Source organism: Coccinella septempunctata, chromosome 2 (genome assembly GCF_907165205.1).
Source record: "Coccinella septempunctata chromosome 2, icCocSept1.1, whole genome shotgun sequence".
NCBI lineage: Eukaryota > Metazoa > Arthropoda > Insecta > Coleoptera > Coccinellidae > Coccinella > Coccinella septempunctata.
The window spans coordinates 35,604,482-35,625,033 of record NC_058190.1 but is presented as its reverse complement, the minus strand read 5'-3'; the positions used below and the strand labels follow the sequence as shown (position 1 = coordinate 35,625,033).

The window sequence follows — 20,552 nt, the reverse complement described above, 5'->3', positions numbered from 1 at the left end:
GGTAGAGTTAAAAAAAGACGTTCGTCAAGTTCTCCTATCTTTTCGAAGAAAGTAGAAACTATTGTTACATTCATAACTTCTATTTATCGTTCAAGTGTTCTGGCAACACCCCACATTCTGGTTGTCTTTCCCCCTTTACGAAAGCTCCTTATACGTATCCGTATAAGGATACGGATGGCCAGAATGTTCCGTGGTATAAACTCCTCTTAAAAAGGTTGTTCTGGGGTGCGTGGTATATAAGATGAACTGTAAGCATTGTAGCGCTTGTTCTGTTGGCCAATATCTGGGCAATAGATCAGCCCAACATGAAAGAGATTGCAAGAATAAAAAAGATTCTAGTCCGCTCACACTCTATCAGCTAACCACAATTTTGATTTCCAAAACGTTGACATTTTGGATCGTGGGAATAACTGGTTCAAACGTAGCTTAAAAGAGATGGTATATATTGAAAAATTTCCCAGTAAGGTTAATGCGCGCACTGACGTCAGTAAATTGAGTAGAGCATAATCCAACTTAACACAAAAATGTTTGAGGCAAGTCTGAAGATTTTGTTAGGTTAGTCTAGTGTCTAGTCACTATACGTGGTTTTTGTTTTTTCTGTTATTCGTTTGATGTATGTTCCTTTCATTGATTTGAATTGTAACAAACATCAAAACTATCTAGGTGAACTCGTAACTTCTTTAAACCCTTTGGCGTTCACCATCTTAATGATCCTCTCCTCATAGGTGAACTCGGTTTTCCTGTTTCATTTTTTAATGACGATTTTCTATATATGAAAATTTAGTCTTTTGGTTTTTATTATTCTGACACAGAATATCTTTTTTTTTTCTTTTCTATAAGTAAGTGTCTTTTTGAATCCGCTGTGATGTTTTTACAAAATTGTATAGTTTTTTTCTAGTTTGAATTCCTTTGTTATTGAGTTTAATAGTTTAATTGTCTTATATGTAGATTTAAAATTTTTCATGACTTATAGATCTATTGTGATGCTTATATTCCGCTTGTTTACATATGTCACTGATTTGTATTTTACTTGTTTTCAGCCTGAAGAAGGCCTAATAAAGTGCAGAAACCGAAGCAGAAACATTGTGAAGGAATAGTAGCGTGTTTTTGTTCCCTAGACCGATATTTCTAAATTACATCTATCATTTTGTACGAGATTTGCCTATCCATTTCTGTATTGAATTTAATGATTATCGTATACATAAAACTATCGTGAGTTAGTTTCACCAATTATAACTCAAACGCGGCTTAACTCATTCTTATGATCCTGAATAGCAGAATAACTATTACAACGTGGCAAAAACAACCAAAAAGAATTTTTTCAAGGAAATTCATTTTTCCATAAATTTTGACTTCTTTGAGTCTTTATAGGGGATATACACTAACATTCTGTGAAGATTTAGATAGTTTGTATGTAATGAATGAGAAAAAATGAGAAAAATTTGATATTCTTAATAACTCGATAAGTTCTTCTTTCTTATTGTTCTTGTTTGTTTCAGGTTTAACCACACTTCCAGAACTGTTTTGGGGTGAGTTTTATGAGTAAAAGGCAATAAGCGACCGAGGGCAGTAAATACTAAATAGTCTCGTCTCTTTTCACCAATAAGACATGCAGCCTCATCTAGAGTCTCGTCTCGTGGGCTGCAAAACTCGTTAAATCTATTGTTTAGGCGACAGCTGCATCACTTTACGATCTATTCGGTTTTTCCGAGTGAACGCAAAAATGAATGGAATTTTTACATGAAACATATCAAACACCACCGTCTTGTATTTTACATAAACATGCCCTGAAAGTTTTTACCAAGTGCGTTCGTCTTGTTATGTTTATCGCAGTAGAACGAAGAATGTTTAGAATTTCTGCTTTCGATGAAAAACACTAATTTTTTCGTGCTTTCGAAATCTTGTATGGAAAAAATAGGAAAAATCAATATGAATACTGTAATGTATTGATGATGAGATATTTATTAATTTGATTAATACTCAACGTAATGTGTTCTCATGAGATATATATTAATTTGAATAATACTCAAAAACTCAAATGGATGATACCAACGTTTATTCTCGACTGACTGAATTACATTTTCAGATATGGTCCATATGTACCAACAAATATCTTGTTTGCGCAGAAACAAGTAGGACAACAACCAATGCTAGTCATTCATACATAACATCTCCCCCCTTAAACTAACAAAACCTTATAGAAATTTTCCCCTAAAAACAACAATATGTTCCATTATTTAACTATAATTCAATCTTTGTGGAGGCTTAACCACACGTTTAGGTCGGCCCCCAACCAAGCTTTCGCTGTTCTGTCCAACAGAATCACTATGCTCGGCATTGTCAGATATATCAGGAAGTGAAGACGGAATTAAAAGATATTTTTTTATTTGATTTACATGACGTTTCCATTCTAAATTATCTAATTCTGGTACTCGTACCAAGTAAATGGAAGAGCCAATTTTCTTTTTTACCACCGCTTTAATCCACTTCCGGGTATTCTGTTTTCGGTAATCACGTACAGTTACTTCTTCACCAATTTCAAAAGTTATAGATCTTTGGCCACGATGATACAACTTTTGTTGCTTTTGAGCTGCTGAGACTCGATCTCTCAAATCTACCCGATCCGTCGGCATTAAAAAATTGAAACGAGTTCGCAACTCACGACCTAAAAACAATTTTGCTGGAGTCTCCTTTGTCGTACATTGAGGAGTAGTCCGATAATCGAATAAGAAATTATTCAGTAGCAAATTTATATTTCCGTTCGTATGATGACCTAGAGCATTTTTTAGGGCATTTTTAACTGTTTTTACTGCATTTTCTGCAGCTCCATTTGACGAAGGATGAAACGGTGGACTAGTCATGTGAACTATATTGTTCCTTTTCAAAAAATTTCCAAATTCATCTGAGCAGAAAGATGTGCCGTTGTCTGTTACGATCTGATCTGGTAATCCATAACGGGCGAAACATGATCTTAAAATTTCAATCGTTAAGCTCATTGGAAAAGCCTCAATCCATTTACTATGAGCATCTAAAATAATCAAAAATTGTCTATTCAAAAATGGACCCATAAAATCCAAATGAATTCTACTCCATGGCTTGTAGGGCCAGGGCCAACTACACATTATCGCCTTGTCTGGACTTTTTTTATTCAACAAACAATTTTCGCAAGTATTCGAAATTTCCTCAATTTCACGATCCAAACCAGGCCACCAAAAATATGATCGAGCTAACGATTTCATTTTAACGACGCCCATGTGAGAGGAATGGAGACTTTTCAACATCTCTCCTCTCAAAATTGAAGGAATAATAATGCGATTGTTCCATATCAAGCAATTAGACTCAATCGTTAAGTCATTCCTTATTTTATAATAATGTTGTAACCATTTTTTCGAAATTTCATAATTACTCCAACCTTTTCTGACAGAATTTATAACTTCTTTCAAAATTTTATCTTTTTTTGTAAACTCCGCAATTTTTTTAAAATCAATTGGAAAATGTTCATTATTCTGAAAATAATCAACGTAGTTCAAATCTACATCTTCTATCAATTGTTCGTCAACCTGTTGAGGAAGACGAGATAAAATATCTGCCTTGTTTTGTTTCGATTTTACTACCTCTATATCGTATCTGTAACCAGAAAGTATGAGTGCCCACCTTCGTAAACGGTTGGCTGAAAATTGTGGGATTGATTTATCAGGATGAAAAATATACGATAACGGCTTATTATCTATTACCAACGTGAAATGTCTCCCCCACAAATAATTATGAAATTTGCATAATCCAAAAATTACCGCCAAAGCTTCTTTCTCTAAGGTACAATATTTTTTTTCCCTATCGAGCAAGGTTCTAGAGGCATAGGCAATAACCTTTTCAATAACATCAGGCATTGTGTGTGCTACTAATGCTCCCACACCGCAGTCACTCGCATCAGTAATAAGACGTAAAGGTAATTTCGGGTTATAATGAACTAAAACCGGAGCTGAAACTAATATTTCCTTAACTTTAATAAATGCGGATTCACAATCTACTGACCAATTCCATTGTGTATTTTCTTTAAGGAGCTCATATAGTGGATACAATAATGTGGATAAGTTTGGAACAAATTTGCCGTAATAATTGATTAGGCCTAGAAAAGCTCTCAATGAAGTTAAGTCTGTAGGCCTAGGAGCATTGAGAATAGCAGAAATTTTTATATCAGATGTATGAAGTCCTTCTTCATCGATATCATATCCCAAATAAGTAACTTTCGACTTCAAAAATTCACATTTTTTTAAAGCTAATTTCAAACCCGCATTTTGGAGTCTCGATAAAACTTCTTCTAATCTAGCTAAATGTTCCTCCTTATCTTTTCCAGTGATCAATATATCATCTAAAAAACTAACAACTCCATCCAAATCTTGTAGGATGGTTTCTAAAATTTTTTGAAATTTTGCCGGAATACTAGCAATTCCAAAAGGTGCTCGATTGTACCGAAACAATCCTTTATGTGTAGAAATGGTCATCAATTCTTTCGATTTCGCATCTAAACTTACTTGCTGATAAGCATTTGAAAGATCTAATTTGGTGAATAATGCACCACCCTGTAATTTAACAAATAAGTCTTCGATTTTTGGTAGAGGGTAAGAATCAATTTCTATAACAGGATTCACGGTTACCTTGAAATCACCACAAATTCGAACTGAGCCATCTTTTTTTAAAACGGGAACAATGGGTGTTGCCCATTCTGAAAATTCCACAGGTTCGATAACGCCTAATTTACATAAACGATCTAATTCCGCTTCGACTCTTTCCCGCATCGCGAAAGGTAATGGTCGAGCTCTACAAAATTTAGGTGTACATGATCCAGACTTAATATTTATTGACATTTTTCCTTTATTGAAATTTCCCAATCCTGGAGAAAAAAGATTTTCGAATTTACGAAGAAGAAAATCCCAATTTTTAGGAAGATCGCCCGTGTTCAAACTATAAATAGACAAGTCGAATAGATTAAAGAAATCGCGTCCCAGCAGTGGTGGACCTCCATTTTTAATTATGAAAAATGGTAAATTTGCATATTTTCCTCTAAACATAATTTCACATTCAATGTAACCTAAAGGTTTGACCTTATCACCATTATATAAACTGAAAATTTTGTCAGTATTTTTCAACGATTTGTTTTTCAAATTTTCATCATAAAACTGTTCAGATATAACACTATAGCTTGCAACAGTATCGAGATTAAAAGTAAACATTCTATTTTCGATAACTAATTCGATAATAACTGGATCTGTCTTGCCATTGATGTTATATAATGAATAGTCTTCCGATTCTTAGAAGTTATTCTTATTAGACCTTGATTGTTTGTTTACATTTTTCTTATAAGGACATACTGGGGCAAGATGCCCTTTCTTATTAAGGCGCATTTATACCAAACGAGCATTATTCGCGAACACTGTTTGCAAACAGTAGTACGGGCGGTATAAACAGTCATGGGCACCGAACAGAGTTCGCAAACCCTGTTTTCGAACGTTTCAGAGAGCTCGAGCTCATTTCGCCACATGCCGGTAAAGTAATGTTTCATTATAAGGCACTGTTTGCGAGCAATGCACGCAATATGCACAGACGGTGTAAACACTCATCGACTCCGAATAAAATTTACGAAGCCTGTTTCAAAACGTTTTAAAAAGCTCGATCCCGTTCCGTCTCATGTCGGTAAACCGACGAATCATCAAAGGGATTTGGATTTCCTTGCACATCTGACGTCATATCATCGAAAACACCTGTGGACCGTGATAAGTTATTGGGTCTTGGTATTTAATTTATTTTGAATTTTGGTGAGATCTCTCGAATCGTGATTTCATAAAATCAATTCATTTGAAATGGAGTCCATTTACGATTGCTTCACAGACAGACGGTAATAATTTTCGATATTGATGGTTTTGAAATTCGGTAAAGGTACATGACACTTCCATAAGAATCTCCTGTAGCCAAAAATCGAAGTGTTAGTGCCAGTCTAACCGACGCTGGAATGCTCTCTCGATAATTGGTGTCTTTCTTGACACTTTTTCCTCAATTTTGTCCCATAATGACATACGGCAGAAATTTCTAAAAAGTTCAGTTTCGTCCACTCTCAAGTCATCTAGCAGCTGGGTATAATTTCTTCCTTTCAGAAAAGAATTCACCCAGGTTATTCGTCTCCTCCTTTGGCGTAGTTCTTTCATTTGAGAGATTATTACTTTCAGAGATTCTGATTACTATAGATTCAGTAGAAATTGCAATTTTAGATAATGAGGGCTCCATGTCGGTGCACTTTAGAGAGACATCGTTGAATTATCAAGAACATTTGCTCGTTCGGACAGGCGCGGGCTGTGTGAACACCTCCCATTCTGAGTTTTCGAACGTTTGAAAACATTTCAAAACGTTTCAAAACATTTTGAAACGTTCGAAAACAATGCTCGTTTGGTGTAAATGCACCTTTACAAGAATGACAATAACAATCTCTGAACGAGCACTTATCTGACTGATGATTTCGTCGACCACAAACAACGCATTTGATTTGTGTCGATCCATCAGAATGTATCCTTGATTTACTTGTATGTTTTCCCTCTCGGTTGACCATGGAACAGCCAGGCCGGGAAACTGTTGAGGTGGAAGGGCGAGCAGGCGCGTGTGCCTGCGCGTGGTTCCTTGATGCGTAGTACATGTCCGATTCAATTTTCACCCCCGCCGAAGAAAATGGCTTACTGGCCGATTTTGAAGCAGCCAATTCGACAATACTTGAAAACGAAACGTCGCCTGTTTCTTCGAACAAACGATCCTTAACCGGTCCTTTTTCATAGCCGATCACAAAAATATTCACTAATGCACGATTAATTTCATCGGCACCCGCGAAATTACACATAGACACCAAGCTGCGCAGTCGAGCTGCCCATTCCTTAGGTGATTCGTTCGCCATTTTCCTCGCCTCGAAGAATTTTTCTCGACAAGAAAACACCGATGTCACCGGCTTGAAATGTCCATCCAACAACTTGATTATGTCTGCATATGACTTAGACTCGGGTTCAGCAGGAATACACATATTATACAATAGTTTGTATGCCTCTTCGTTGAGAAGACTTAACAGGATCGCACGTTGACGATCATTTTCTGTTATTGCATTCGCCGTGAAGTAATTTTGTAACCGTTTTTTATAAATTGACCAGTCTGACACTGACGGCACAAATTCCTGAATGAGGCCTGTATATTGCTTCTCAGACATTTTACTGTTTGAATACTGCACACACTTCTCGTCGCCACAGTAATGTATTGATGATGAGATATTTATTAATTTGATTAATACTCAACGTAATGTGTTCTCATGAGATATATATTAATTTGAATAATACTCAAAAACTCAAATGGATGATACCAACGTTTATTCTCGACTGACTGAATTACATTTTCAGATATGGTCCATATGTACCAACAAATATCTTGTTTGCGCAGAAACAAGTAGGACAACAACCAATGCTAGTCATTCATACATAACAAATACTAAGAAATGATTTCAAAGTTTCGGAGTTCGGAAGCTAAACTCCTTAAATGTGCAAAATACTTAAAAGAATTCCTGAGCTGAAGTCATGCAAAACTAGTTTTTCTTATGAACTGCATAAGTTCAGGTGAAAGAGTTTGACAAAATATTCAAACTTCGAAATATATCTGATGATACTATTTCTCTATTTTTTTATATGTTCGAGGTTCTTCCAAAACGGTTGAAGATATATTATAAGGTTTCCAGGACCACCCTATATATTTGATGTTTAATTTCTTGAGATATTTCATTCACAAATGAACTCCACGACAAATACACTCCCTGTAATTGTGAAAGGAGATCCGGAACTTTCATTAAAAGTTACCTCATTAATTCGCTTTCCCAATTGGCTGACCTGTCTGTTCTGGTCCCTCTTCCAATTCATGCTGCCAGTAGGGGCTAGGAAAAGATCGTGCAGGAGATAAATGGCATTATCCTTTAACTTCGGAATGACATCAAGATGATGATGATTTGTTTTGATTAAAAAATTTTCGATTCAGATCTCGTCCGAAGGTGGTTCAGAAAATGGGGAAAGACCCTTCAGAAAAACGTATTTCCTCTTTTTCGAATGATAACAATCACTCTGACATAATTACTGTACCAAATGAATGGGTTTCTTTACTGTACGCACCCTTTTGTAAGCTGATAGATTTTCGGTCCTACATTTCTGATGATCTCACATACTACGGAGTTTCTTTGAAGAATTCATTTTTCATTATGCACAAATAGCCAGTTTTCTCCTTTCTATTTGTCGACAGACCCTTCGACTGGTATTTACCCCAAAAATGCTTTGAATGTTTTTTGAATTATCATTGCCTCCTACAGATTGTAAGTAGTAGAGTTAACTGCTGGTTCATATTTCTTTTCGTTCGCTACCAAATAATTCAGTTTTTCAGTTCATATCCATTTAAATTTCAAATCTAAGGACTGTTTTCCCAATGCATTTCTCTTATTCAAATAAACTGCTCCACATGAGTTAGGGATATTGACTTAAATTGCAAAAAAATATAGTTAAAATAAGATTTTTATGATGAAAATTCATTAATAAGATTTCAAGTTGCAAATTAATTTCAACCTGTAGGTCTGCAGCGTATACAGGGTGGTTAAGAAAGATCGAGTAAAATAAAGAAATTTTATTCCCAGAGAATTCAAGCATTTTAAGACTATCAATCAATGTATGGCCTCCACGGGCATCAATAACAGCTTGACATCTTCTTTGCATACTATACACAAGGTTGTTGAACATTTCTTGAGGAATTTGGTTCCATAAACGGGGCAGAAGCTCTCTCAGATCATTTAAGGATTCTGAGGTAGGTTGATAATTATCTTATCTTCTTTGGAGCATATCCCATGCATGTTCTATGCAATTCAAATCTGGTGAGTGCGGAGGTATTGGTAAATGCGGAATACCAAGCTCCTCGCGCGCATTCTCAACTATGGCTGCACGGTGCGGTCTAGCGTTATCGTCTAGAAAAGGTTCACCAATAGCAGTGTGAAAATTTGGCACAACATTGTCAATGACATGCTCCCTATAGTGTAAGGCGGTCATAGTCCCAGGACAAATGTGTAGATCTGTGCGCCCGTTGATACATATCCCGGCCCATACCATAACACTACCCCCTCGGAATGCATGGACTTCTTGGATATAGCGACGATTACGGGGTATGCGTGGGATTGTCCATACTCTTATTCTTCGAGAATCTGAAAATCGTCCATATCTGGATTCATCAGTGAACAGGATACTACGCCATTGATCGTTCCAATTTATTTGTTGCCTTGGCCATTCCAGTCTTTGACGCTTATGGTCACGTGTTAATGGAACTCCTCTTAATGGACGTCTAGAACCTAGATTCACCTCTCTCAAACGTCGTCTGATGGTTTCGATGGAAACTTGGACGCCATCTGCATTTTGAAGAGTATTCCGTAGCATTCTACACGTAGATATAGGGTTTCTTCTCGCCGAAACGGTGATGAAACGATCCTGAGCAGGTGTTGTTTTTCGTCGCCCACCAAGCCTTGGTCTTTCCAACACGGAACCTGTCTCCCTGAACCTATTCCAAAGTCGAGATATCACACTTTGGCTGACTTGGAGCCTTTCCGCTACAACATCCTGAGTTAGGCCATCCTGTAGCATTCCGATAGCCCTATTAGCCTCAGCGTTTGTTAATTTACGTCTTGGCATTTATAGAAAACTCGTTTCAAATAGAAGCCGTTGATAAACTGACTTCATTTCAAGATAAGAACATTCATGAAGTATATGCAAATAACCAAACTTCAGAAAAAAGGCGACCAGATTGACGAAATGTCTCATACTGATTTTTGATTGAGTTTATTGAGTTCTAAATGATTTTACAGCGATTTTCTCGAAGATAACACATTTTTAAAAACGATTGAATACGATATCCCTAACTCTTGTGGAGCAGTTTAAAACACCGTCAGCGACTTTCAATGATCTGATCCGTGAATTGTAACTCAGCGAGGAAATGGGGTATCAGTGAACATTATGATGTACACAATTTACCCAATGTTTATGAACTCCGAGCATGTAAATGAGACCCCTTCTGAGGATAATTCAGAAACGAAATCCTTTCACGGTCAAATTGGATTTTGACCCCAGACACAAACAGTCCGGGGGTGAAGATATTTCATCTGCCGGTAACAAAAGGATTAGGTAATGAAATATAGGATGTTAGACCGTTATCGTGAACTGTATGTTATTGCCTAATAAAAAGCAGATTTCCATATATTTTTGATGGAACGCGCTGAAAGTTCCAGCGTTTCGACGATTTATGAAAGTTAAGTTTGTGGGGTGAAAGGAGAAATATCTTTTCCCGAACAGCACTCAACTTGTTTTCGCCGTAGAGGACCGGCAGTTATGGCCAATAATCCTTTCGTTCTTTATGGAATTTCCACTTTTCGGGTATTATAATTCGCGAAGGGGTATTGTGGATGTCGATTTGGTCGATCGCATATGCTGCGTCCCTTTTTTCTATGTCGAGAATTTTCGAATTCCCAACAGATGTGGTAAGAGATAATAAATGATACTGACCTAAAAAAATGTAATTCGCAAGAATAAACCAAAATCTTTCTTATTTTATAGTCATAATCTGTGACAGAAAGTACCTATACTGTCTGAATAAACTGCTCCACAATAGTTAGGGATTTCGTATCCAATCGTTTTTAAAAGTATGTAATCTTCGAGAAAAAAGCTGTAAAATCATTTAAAACTCAATAACAACTTGAATCGATCCAATAAAAATCGGTATGAGACATTTCGTCAATCTGGTCGCCTTTTTTCTCAAGTTTGGTTTTTTGCATATGATTCATGAAGGTTCTTATTTTGAAATGAAGTCAGTTTATCAACGGCTTCGACTTGAAACGAGTTTTCTGAAAATGCCAAGACATAAATTAACAAACGCTGAGGCTAATAGGGCTATCGGAATGCTACAGGATGGCCTAACTCAGGTTGTTGTAGCGGAAAGGCTCCAAGTCAGCCAAAGTATGATATCTCGACTTTGGAATAGGTTCTGGGAGGCAGGTTCCGTGTTGGAAAGACCAAGGCTTGGTGGACTACGAAAAACAACACCTGCTCAGGATCGTTCCATCACCGTTTCGGCGAGAAAAAACCCTACATCTTCATGTAGAATGCTACGAAATACTCTTCAAAATGCAGATGGGGTCCAAGTTTCCATCGAAACCATCAGACGACGTTTGAGAGAGGTTAATCTAGGTTCTAGAGGAGTTCCATTAACACGTGACCATAAGCGTCAAAGACTGGAATGGGCAAGGCAACAAATCAATTGGAACGATCAATGGCGTAGTGTCCTTTTCACTGGTGAATCCAGATATGGACGATTTTCAGATTCTCAAAGAATAAGGGTATGGACAATCCCACGCATACTCCGTAATCGTCGCTATATCCAAGAAGTCCATCCATTCCGAGGGGGTAATGTTATGGTATGGGCCGGGATATGTTTCAACGGGCTCACAGATCTACACATTTGTCCTGGGAGGTTTTATTGCTAATAGTTTCACTAGTCACCTACTATGACTACTTTAGGTATTTCCCTTGCAGGGAAGCTTGCTAACTTTTTTGCGGCCAAAAATGTGCCCTCAGTAATCAATTGATTTTTCAGTCAATCAGGCTTCTAAGTGAATGAGTGCGCAAATGATTCCGTTTGTTGAAGTTCTTCTCAAAAGTTGACTATTTATTTATTGAGGGTCGAGCTGTATAAATGAAATTTGGTGGGTGGTCAGACGTAGTTATTGCACATTTGCAATTAAGAATTTTATGTTTATCCTTAACGAGTTCACAGATAATGATCTCAATTAAAAAAAATGGCAAGCCACTGTGATATTTCAAACTGAAAATAATTTTGAAACTCCTCGTTCAGTTTGTGACGCAAAACTTGCCAAAAAATAGAAGATCTTAACAAGTAGGCTACTAAAGCGCCTTCCCTAGATAATGCTGATTTAATATTCAGTATTTTGAAAAACTGAAGAGTTAATTAAGATGTTTTATGTTTTCGTATAAAAACGGACTATGAGAAAACACTTAATGAAAAAACTTTTCTCATAAATTGAACGAGGAAGAGAAGAATGATTTTCAGGTCAAAATTTTAAAAGGATAGGATGTACAAAGAAGGTTGAGTGGGGAAATTATATGATTTAATCAGTTTATTTCAAGAACATTAAGAACAAGCGGGGCTGCTTTTCAAGGGGATGGAGGCAGTTTTTTATTATTGCACTCCTCTTCACTACAAATTGAGCATGCTAAGTGTGATTCCCCATCACAAAAATCTGCCTCATCTGTGCAGCCTCTGATATAAAATAGCTTGGACCCCTCTCCTCCGAGGAGAGTTTTGTAGGTATCTCTGTATATGTAAGAATAGCAATACTTTCCAAAACATGTTGGACCTGCCTCATCAGCAATTCTGCATTCATAAAAACTGCTCGATTTACATTTCAGACATGTCACCTCATCATCATCGTCATCGTCGTCGGTCTGTTGTGTATAACCTGATATGAAAAAAAAAATGAAAGATAATTCAAAGTATTCTACATTACTAGCATATCATTTTTTTTACGGAAACAAAATAATAAAAACGCATCGATATGGGGTTAAACAGGCCCAAACATTTAAATCCAATCTATATAACAATAAAAGAAGTAGTGTATGAAAAAGAAATTTTTTTTCAAGGAATTTGTTGGGATAAATTCACCAGAGTAAAGCAAAACCAAATCCCTTACTCATCACAATTCCCGCCAACAACAAATATGTCAAATGCGATTGGTTTATTGGTCGACAGTATTAGTGCTGGCGGTCAAAGTGTAGAATGACATTCCCCAGCAGTTTTCGACTGTGAGAACCATATTATGTACAGGGTTGGCAAAATTGGTGATACCTGAACTACAACTTTTTAACCCAACGAGATAAAGGAAATAAATGTACCATTCATGTCGTCTTTTTCCGAGAAACTAATAATACCATCAACTGCATTCCTCCATCTTCTTTTGTTTTTGAGTTATAGGTAAAAATTTAAATTTGGGCGATTTCATCATTGGTCATTATTTCCGTTTCTGTTTGTGGTAGGATGTTGAAATGAAAACATTATACAGGCACTTTTTTGATAGCTATCCAGTGGCGTACTATGATTTTTTCCTACAGGTTTATCTGCTGAGCTATAACATAAAGCTATGTTTTTTCTTATGAAAACAGTGGTTTGAAATGACTTAGAAAGAATCGCCATTTTTTGCTGTTTCAGAAATATATGATACATCGCCCTCAGTCTTTCTAAGTCATTTCAAACTACTGTTTTCATGAGAAGAGATCCATCTTTATGTTGTAACTCAGCAAATATACCTGTTGGAAAAAATCATGGTACGCCACTGGATTGCTATAAAAAAGTGTCTGTATAATGTTTTCATTTCAACATCCTAGCTCAAACAGAAACGGAGATAATGACCAAAGTTGAAATTTTAATTTTGACCTTTAACTCAAAAACAAAAGAAGATAGAGGAATGCAGTTGATGGCATTATTAGTTTCTCGAAAAAAGACAACCATATTGTGCCATGAATTTTTCTCTATCTCGTTGGGTTGAAAAAGTTGGAGTTCAAGTATCGCCAATTTTGCGCAGCCTGTACTTTGCTATCGGAACCTATATACTGTATAAGCATTTTTTAGGAATAAGATATTTTTCTTCGTCTTAGTTAGTTCTGGTTTGATATTCATTGAGAGTACAGATCGACCTCCGTTAAATCGATTGAATCAATATACAGATTGTTTCACAAAATGCGTTTCATTGAAGAAGAATTCATCCTCAACCAACCTAATGTCCAACAGAATCAATAGAAAAATTCTCATGACCTTCCAAACGTTGCAGAAATTAGAAAAAATTATCACACGGTGTACAATTCAAATTATTGCTTTAAGGTATGAACTGTAACTGTCAATTTATTAAATTGTACACAGTGTGTTCCTAAAATTGAGGATCAAATGAAAGACTCCTCGGAGAATTTTAAGAAAAAAAGTGCAATGAACAGGAATCCCCAAACGCTTTGTTTTCGAGGGGTGATATTCAACTGAAATTTGGCATAAATAATAATTATGCTTATATAAAATGTGGCTTCAGAAGTATATTACTTGCTAAAACCATTCTACAATTGATATGTTTTGAGCATAATAATAATTATAATTCTCACCTTCGTTGATGAAGTTGATAGCTATTAAAACAGAGAGTATCAAAAAATATTTCATTTTCACAAAGGAATACAAAGAACACTGATTGTTGGCAACAGGCATCTAATATATACCTGCTACATACCAAAATTTCCCAATTATTTTTGAAAACGTAACGATGCATAAAATGAGTCCAATACAAATTTTATGCAATTATCTTACCCTCAACCTAAAGATAAGCATGAAGCAATTAACGGCCGTTTTCAATAATCCTATCTATCCATTGTTTCAGTTACTGAAGATAGAAAATGCATGTGATTTCGTTTCTATGATCTATCTGTAGATATATTTTAGAATGGTTACCAATGGTTACTAATCGTCAGTGAGTGAAACGATGGGATAGATAGGTTTATTGAAAACGGCCGTACGACATGTTCATGTAATTGGCTGCACTTAGCGCCCTTTATGAGATAAACCAAAATAAGTCATATATTCTGATCTGTGTGATATGTTTAATTTTTTCACAGGCAAAATATTCAGGATTAGAGTCATTTCTTAATTTTTATGACGAAATTTTCACACCCTATGTATCTTGTAGGCAAGAAACCTTTGTATCAACAAGTTTTTCTTTCGTTTTGGATTACCCTGTATGAAGTTATATAAATATAGTGAAATGGTTGATTGGATTCATTATATTTCTCTTATTTCTCTTTTTAAATCACTTGGATGAAGGTTTACAGCTTATATATCCTCCATTCACTCAAGTTTTTGTAAATAGACAGAAGTAAGATTAGCACTATTATCAATTACAAAATTACAAAAGTGATTGAAAAAGACAGAAGATAGAGTATCAGGAAGTGCTATTTAGAATTGAAGGCCGCTCATTCAAATAGTTACCCATATTCAATGTAAGTAGGTAAACTTGTATTATGTTTCATCTGAATTTAAACGGCTTGTATTTCAGCTGAATGTTTCTACAATCGAAAATATTATTAATGAAAAGGATGACCAAGAATTATCTTCTATTGGAAGACCCAAAACGTTGGTGGTATTTGAGGGTGAACGAACCCAAAAAAGTACCTACTTTGTAGTGTTAAGGATTCTCGATCAATGTCATCGTAGAATAAGTTCCAGAAAATGAATTTTCCTATTTTTCATTTGATTTGTCCTATATACATTGTGAATGTCTTAAGAGATCAATAAATATATCGTTATTATTATATCAAAGTATTGAAAATAAACCGTCATAGTTTTCGTTCCTAATATTACTTATTTACTTAATTACTCATTTATGAACTATACTCAAAATCCAATTCATTGCCCCATGTTTATCAGCCGGTTACTCGGTAAGATAACTGTAATTGCATGAAATTGCATATTAGATTTATTTTATGTGTCTTCAAGCCTTCGAAAATAATTGGTAAATTTTCGTTTATTTACCTACTTATATATTGGTATATATAGGTAAATAAACGAAAAACAAGCATCTGGTGACGCTTGTTAGGACCAATCACTTTGTTGGTCATTCCTTTGAAAAAATGAAGTATTTTTTGATACTCACAGTATTGATAGCACTCAACTGCATCAATGAAGGTATGAATTATTTTCATTATCTTTAAAATATTTGTATGATAATGGTTTGAGTAATATGCCTTGTGTTCAGTGTGTCAATTTGAGTGTGTTATGAACACTAGGTTATGAACAGATAATGTTTGTTCCATACTCGAAAAATTATGAGGATAAAGAAATATACTGAGGGGTTTAAGGTATATATTTATGTCTTGGCCTTAAAGTCAGTTATGTTCGAATTCAGATACAAGTGGAAAGGGGAGAATCCTTGGCAAAATTCAAGAAAAAAAAGTTCAAAAACATGTGCCTGCAAACGCTTCCTTTTCGAAATACATGGTGTTGCTTAAATTGAACTTATGATTGATCTATTCGCCACAGTTCAGGTTGAATTACAAAGTTACAACCATTCATAAAGACCCTGTAATTTTTATAGATATTTGTACAAATGCACAACGTCCCAAACTTATGACTTGGGGTCTGTCCCAGCTTAGGTATACCAATGCGTTTTTATTTTACCTATTGTTCTCACAAAAAAATAATATGCTAGTTTTGTTTAATTCTTCTTACTCAACCTCTAATTCTTTCATCTCTTCTCCCATATCAGGTTATACACAAGAGACCGACGACGATGACGATGACGATGAAGTGACATGTCTGAAGTGTAAATCGAGCAGTTTTTATGAATGCAAAATTGCTGATGAGACAGGTCCGACGTGTTTTGGAAAATATTGCTATTCTTACATATACAGGGATACCTACAAGAATTTCCTCGGAGGGGAGAGGTCGAAGCTTTTTTATATCAGAGGTTGCACAGATGAAGCAGATTTTTGTGATGGGGCATCCCACTTAGCATGTTCAATTTGTAATGAGGAGCAGTGCAATAATGAAAAACTGCCTCCATCCCCTTGAAAAGTAACCCCTTTTGTCACCAATTTCTTGAAATGAAGTGATTAAATCATTCCATTTACATACTCAACTTTTTTCTCTGAGCATTCTATGCAAAAGAAAAATTACTGGAGCGCATTCTAGACTTCTGCAGAGAAAAAAAAAATCAGAAGTCGGTGACTGTAAATTTTCTAGCGATTCCAAATAATATAAAACCACACAAAATGACGTACTTACGTACCGAAACAATAGATAAGCCGAGTTTTAGCTACATACTTTAATTTTGATTCAGCATTTCTTGCAGATCCATCTTCTTTATATTAGTATTTCTGGGTATTATTGCATCACCATGGAGACGCAATAATAGTGTTCACAGTTGTGAATGAATAAATGCAGCCCTCACAAAGCTATAAAGATTGCAACTGCGAAAGCAGAAAAAGTATCGATTGTTCAATTTGGGAATGTGAGAAAAATGTGTATGAAGGATATTTATGTACAGACTGGGCAAAATTGGTGATACCTGATACCTGAACCACAACTTTTCCAACCCAACGAGATAGAGGAAGATGCATGGCACATTAAGGTCTTCTTTTTACGAGAAACTAAGAATGCCATCAACTGCATTCCTCTATCTCCTTTTGTTTTTGAGTAATAGGTCAAAATTAAAATTTCTATTTTGGTCATTATATCCGTTTCTGTTCAAGATAGGATGTTGAATTGAAGACATTACAAAGACACTTTTTTGATAGCAATCCAGTGGCGTACTATGATTTTTCTAACAGGTATATTTGCTGAGCTATAACATGAATAGATATGTGTTTTTTCTTATGAAAAGAGTACTAGTTTGATGACATAGAAAGACTGAGGGCGATGTATGATATATTTCTTAAACAGTTAAAAAATGTTGATTCTTTTTAAGTAATTTTAAACTACCGTTTTCATAAGAAAAAACAAAACTCTATGTTATAACTCAGCAAATGAACCGGTAGGATAAAATCATAGTGTGCCACTGGATTGCTATCAAAAAAGTTTCTGCATAATGTTGTTTTTTCAACATCTTAGCTCAAACAGAAACGGATATAATGACCAAAGTTGAAATCTCCCAAATTAAAATTTTGCCCTATAACACAAAAAATAAAGGAGATAGAGGAACACAGTTGATGGCATTATTAGTTTCTCGAAAAAAGACGACATGAATGGCACATTCATTTTTCTCTATATGGTTGGGTTAAAAAGTTGTAGTTCAGGTATCTCACCAATTTTGCCCACCCTGCGTACATGTGTCGTCATCTTGAAAGGAAAGTGAAAACCCTTTTCACCTTGTCATAATGAAATAGGATACTGTTAAGTATCATATTAACGGCATGTTTCATGCAATTATTGCAGCTGATCGGTTCGGTAAGATAATATCAGGGGTTTCCAAGTTGTCACTGACAACATCGATAGCAACTTCATCAATTTTGGTATAATGATAACGCCTGAAATGTTCTCAAACAGGCATCTAATCAACTTTTATAAAAAATTTGTGTTCATCGGATCCATTTCAGTTTCGAACAACATCATTGTGTTGATGGTGAAAAGTTTGTATTTTCTCCACATTTGGTCGCCTAATCAAACTTTTGTAAGTAAAACGTTGATCTACTTCTTGTGCTGAATCGCCCATAAAATGAATCTGCAAAGTATGCACTGTAATCATTTGCACGTCCTAAATTTTTCGTATAGGTGGTATTCAACTCAACCAAAAACGTACCTACTATTAGTCTTCTTCAGGTTCTGCTGATTTGAAACCTCACCGTTTCACCAAAATTCACAGTAAATAGAAAAGTGTAAAGCACAATGGCGATTCATATATTTTTATATAGTACTGACTAAATGACAGTCAACCATATCGACTGACTTGGTCGATCAATTATAAGATAATGCCCAGCATGCTTTCAATTTTAGTTCGTCAATTTAAGGCATAGCTACACTAAATACGTTCCTTGTGATATCCTTGCATCAAGTTATGCATCCATATCCATGATATAATTATACTATACAATAAAATTATGCACAACAGATACGTTCGCTATTGTTTGCCTAGTTTGCATTATGTATCATGGATATAAACTCTAATGTTATCTATGCATTTGAAAACACAAACATATGTCTAAGAATAACACAGCAGAAATCTATTCGGATCTTACTCTTCGTCTCTAACACTGAGAAAGGAAATACATACACCACATGAATAATCATATAATTTGAAGAAACCTGCTGTGAATTAGAATGAATCTAATTCAATATGTCATCATATTATGTTATACCACAAGATATTAAGTTTTTGCAGCAAAATTTCTCGATTGTAATATGGAAGTTTGTTGCTTGGAAATTTCGCGAACGACATTTTTATCAAAATTTGGAAAAAACTTGTAATGAATCCCCGTTTTCTGAGGAAAATTGGAGTTCATTTTAGTGCATTTCTTTCGTTTTAAATTTCCGTCTTTGAAAATATTTTAATTCTCGAATATTCAGTACGTTCATTCCGATAGGCAGAGTAAATGTAAAAAAACCGTTTATCTGTGTTTCACGTTGTTTTTCTTGCATGCCGTTGAAGATTTCGACGTTTTTCTGATGTTGATATGCGATAAACCGGAGCTGACGACGTTTTTCATTCTTGTCGCATTCTGGAATTTTCAGATTTTTACCGTGAGGGGGGATTTGCCTATAAAAGCAAATTTTCCCCCGCGATGGTCACTTTTCAACTTTTGCTCGTTTACTTCAGTACTTCGACTTGTGACTTTTCGCTCTTTGATTTCAGTTTTAACGTGGTGACTTCTGCTTTTGATCCAGCTCTTTTTACTTCAGTTAGTTTTCCGTTTTTCGCCGTTTAAGAATAATTTCTTTGCTGTTGCGTCAGTGCTATTTAGAATTAAATTTTTTAGTTTTCTTTTCTTTCCTTTGAGTTTCCGCGAGTGCCTGAAACAAAGGAGGTAGGTCCCCGTCTGTACCGTTCAGTTTCTTTGTTAGACCTACACCGCTACTTCTTTAACTTTGACACTGCTGTACTGTATCGCTTCCTGTTATATTTTATCGTCCTTTACCCTGTTTCGCGAGTCTGACTTTTTCCTTCGCTATCAGTCATGGTGCGCAAGCCCTTGGGGTACTGAAGGGAAAGTCCCGTCAACCCCCCTGTCCGCGTCACAAGCGTTGAATCCGAAATCTCTTCTTTTTTGTCAGTCATGGCGCGTTATAGCCCTTGGGGTAGAGAATAAGAGATACCGCTCGTTGTCAGTGAAATCCCATAGTTGCGCTAACAATAGACCTTTTCTTCGCTATCAGTCATGGTGCGTTATAGCCCTTGGGGTAGCGAATAAAAGTCTCGAATAGATCCGCCCTGGTTGTGTTTTATTTCTGGAGAAATACAACTACATCCCGATACCGTATAGCAAGTCCTTAGTATTCATTCCGTCAGTTCTGGTTCGCGCATTTTTATTGAACCTTTCATTTTTCACTGCACCCGGTATAAACTTCATAAAGTGCTCGTGACCGGATAGGATTTCCCGAATGTATGTTCGCTTGTAGAATCACTCATATTTCATACCTACACATATCTCCCTTGTACATATAATTAGTTTCCGAAGGTGTGAATAAACTTTTACATAATTCGATTTTGACTTCTTCGTTATCGCTACCACCCTAGATAACAGCGAACTCTGTCTCCGACTAGCAGCTACTCTGGTAGGTTTGCTATTCTTCCTAGTGAAAAGAATAGCTGGCGCTCGAGATAAGTTTTCTCCCAGTAACCACGTTACAAACTGTATGAGCATGAGCAATTGATCACACTGCACATCGGTTAGTACTTATTGGACCAAAATGGACGTTGTAGG

At 35.9% G+C, this 20,552-nt stretch overlaps 2 protein-coding genes across 5 annotated transcripts in view; one reads left to right on the top strand and one right to left on the bottom strand.

Annotated features, from left to right (window-relative positions):
- LOC123306299 (neuropilin and tolloid-like protein 2) overlaps positions 1-20,552 on the top strand; it is a 414,806-nt gene that overhangs the window by 168,148 nt on the left and 226,106 nt on the right. For 3 of the 4 annotated variants that reach the window (XM_044888225.1, XM_044888226.1, XM_044888228.1), the window contains one exon: positions 1,500-1,529. The exons of the other annotated variant lie outside the window; for it this stretch is intronic. In XM_044888225.1, coding sequence (XP_044744160.1) covers positions 1,500-1,529 — 30 coding nt within the window. The remainder of the gene's footprint in view (positions 1-1,499; positions 1,530-20,552) is intronic. 4 annotated transcript variants of the gene reach the window in all.
- Positions 12,214-14,367, bottom strand: LOC123306302. The gene is made up of 2 exons (XM_044888233.1): positions 14,253-14,367; positions 12,214-12,568 (listed from the first exon to the last, which is right to left on the bottom strand). The coding sequence occupies exons 1-2, from the start codon at positions 14,350-14,352 to the stop codon at positions 12,264-12,266; spliced, it is 405 nt and encodes a 134-aa protein (XP_044744168.1). The 5' UTR covers positions 14,353-14,367; the 3' UTR covers positions 12,214-12,263.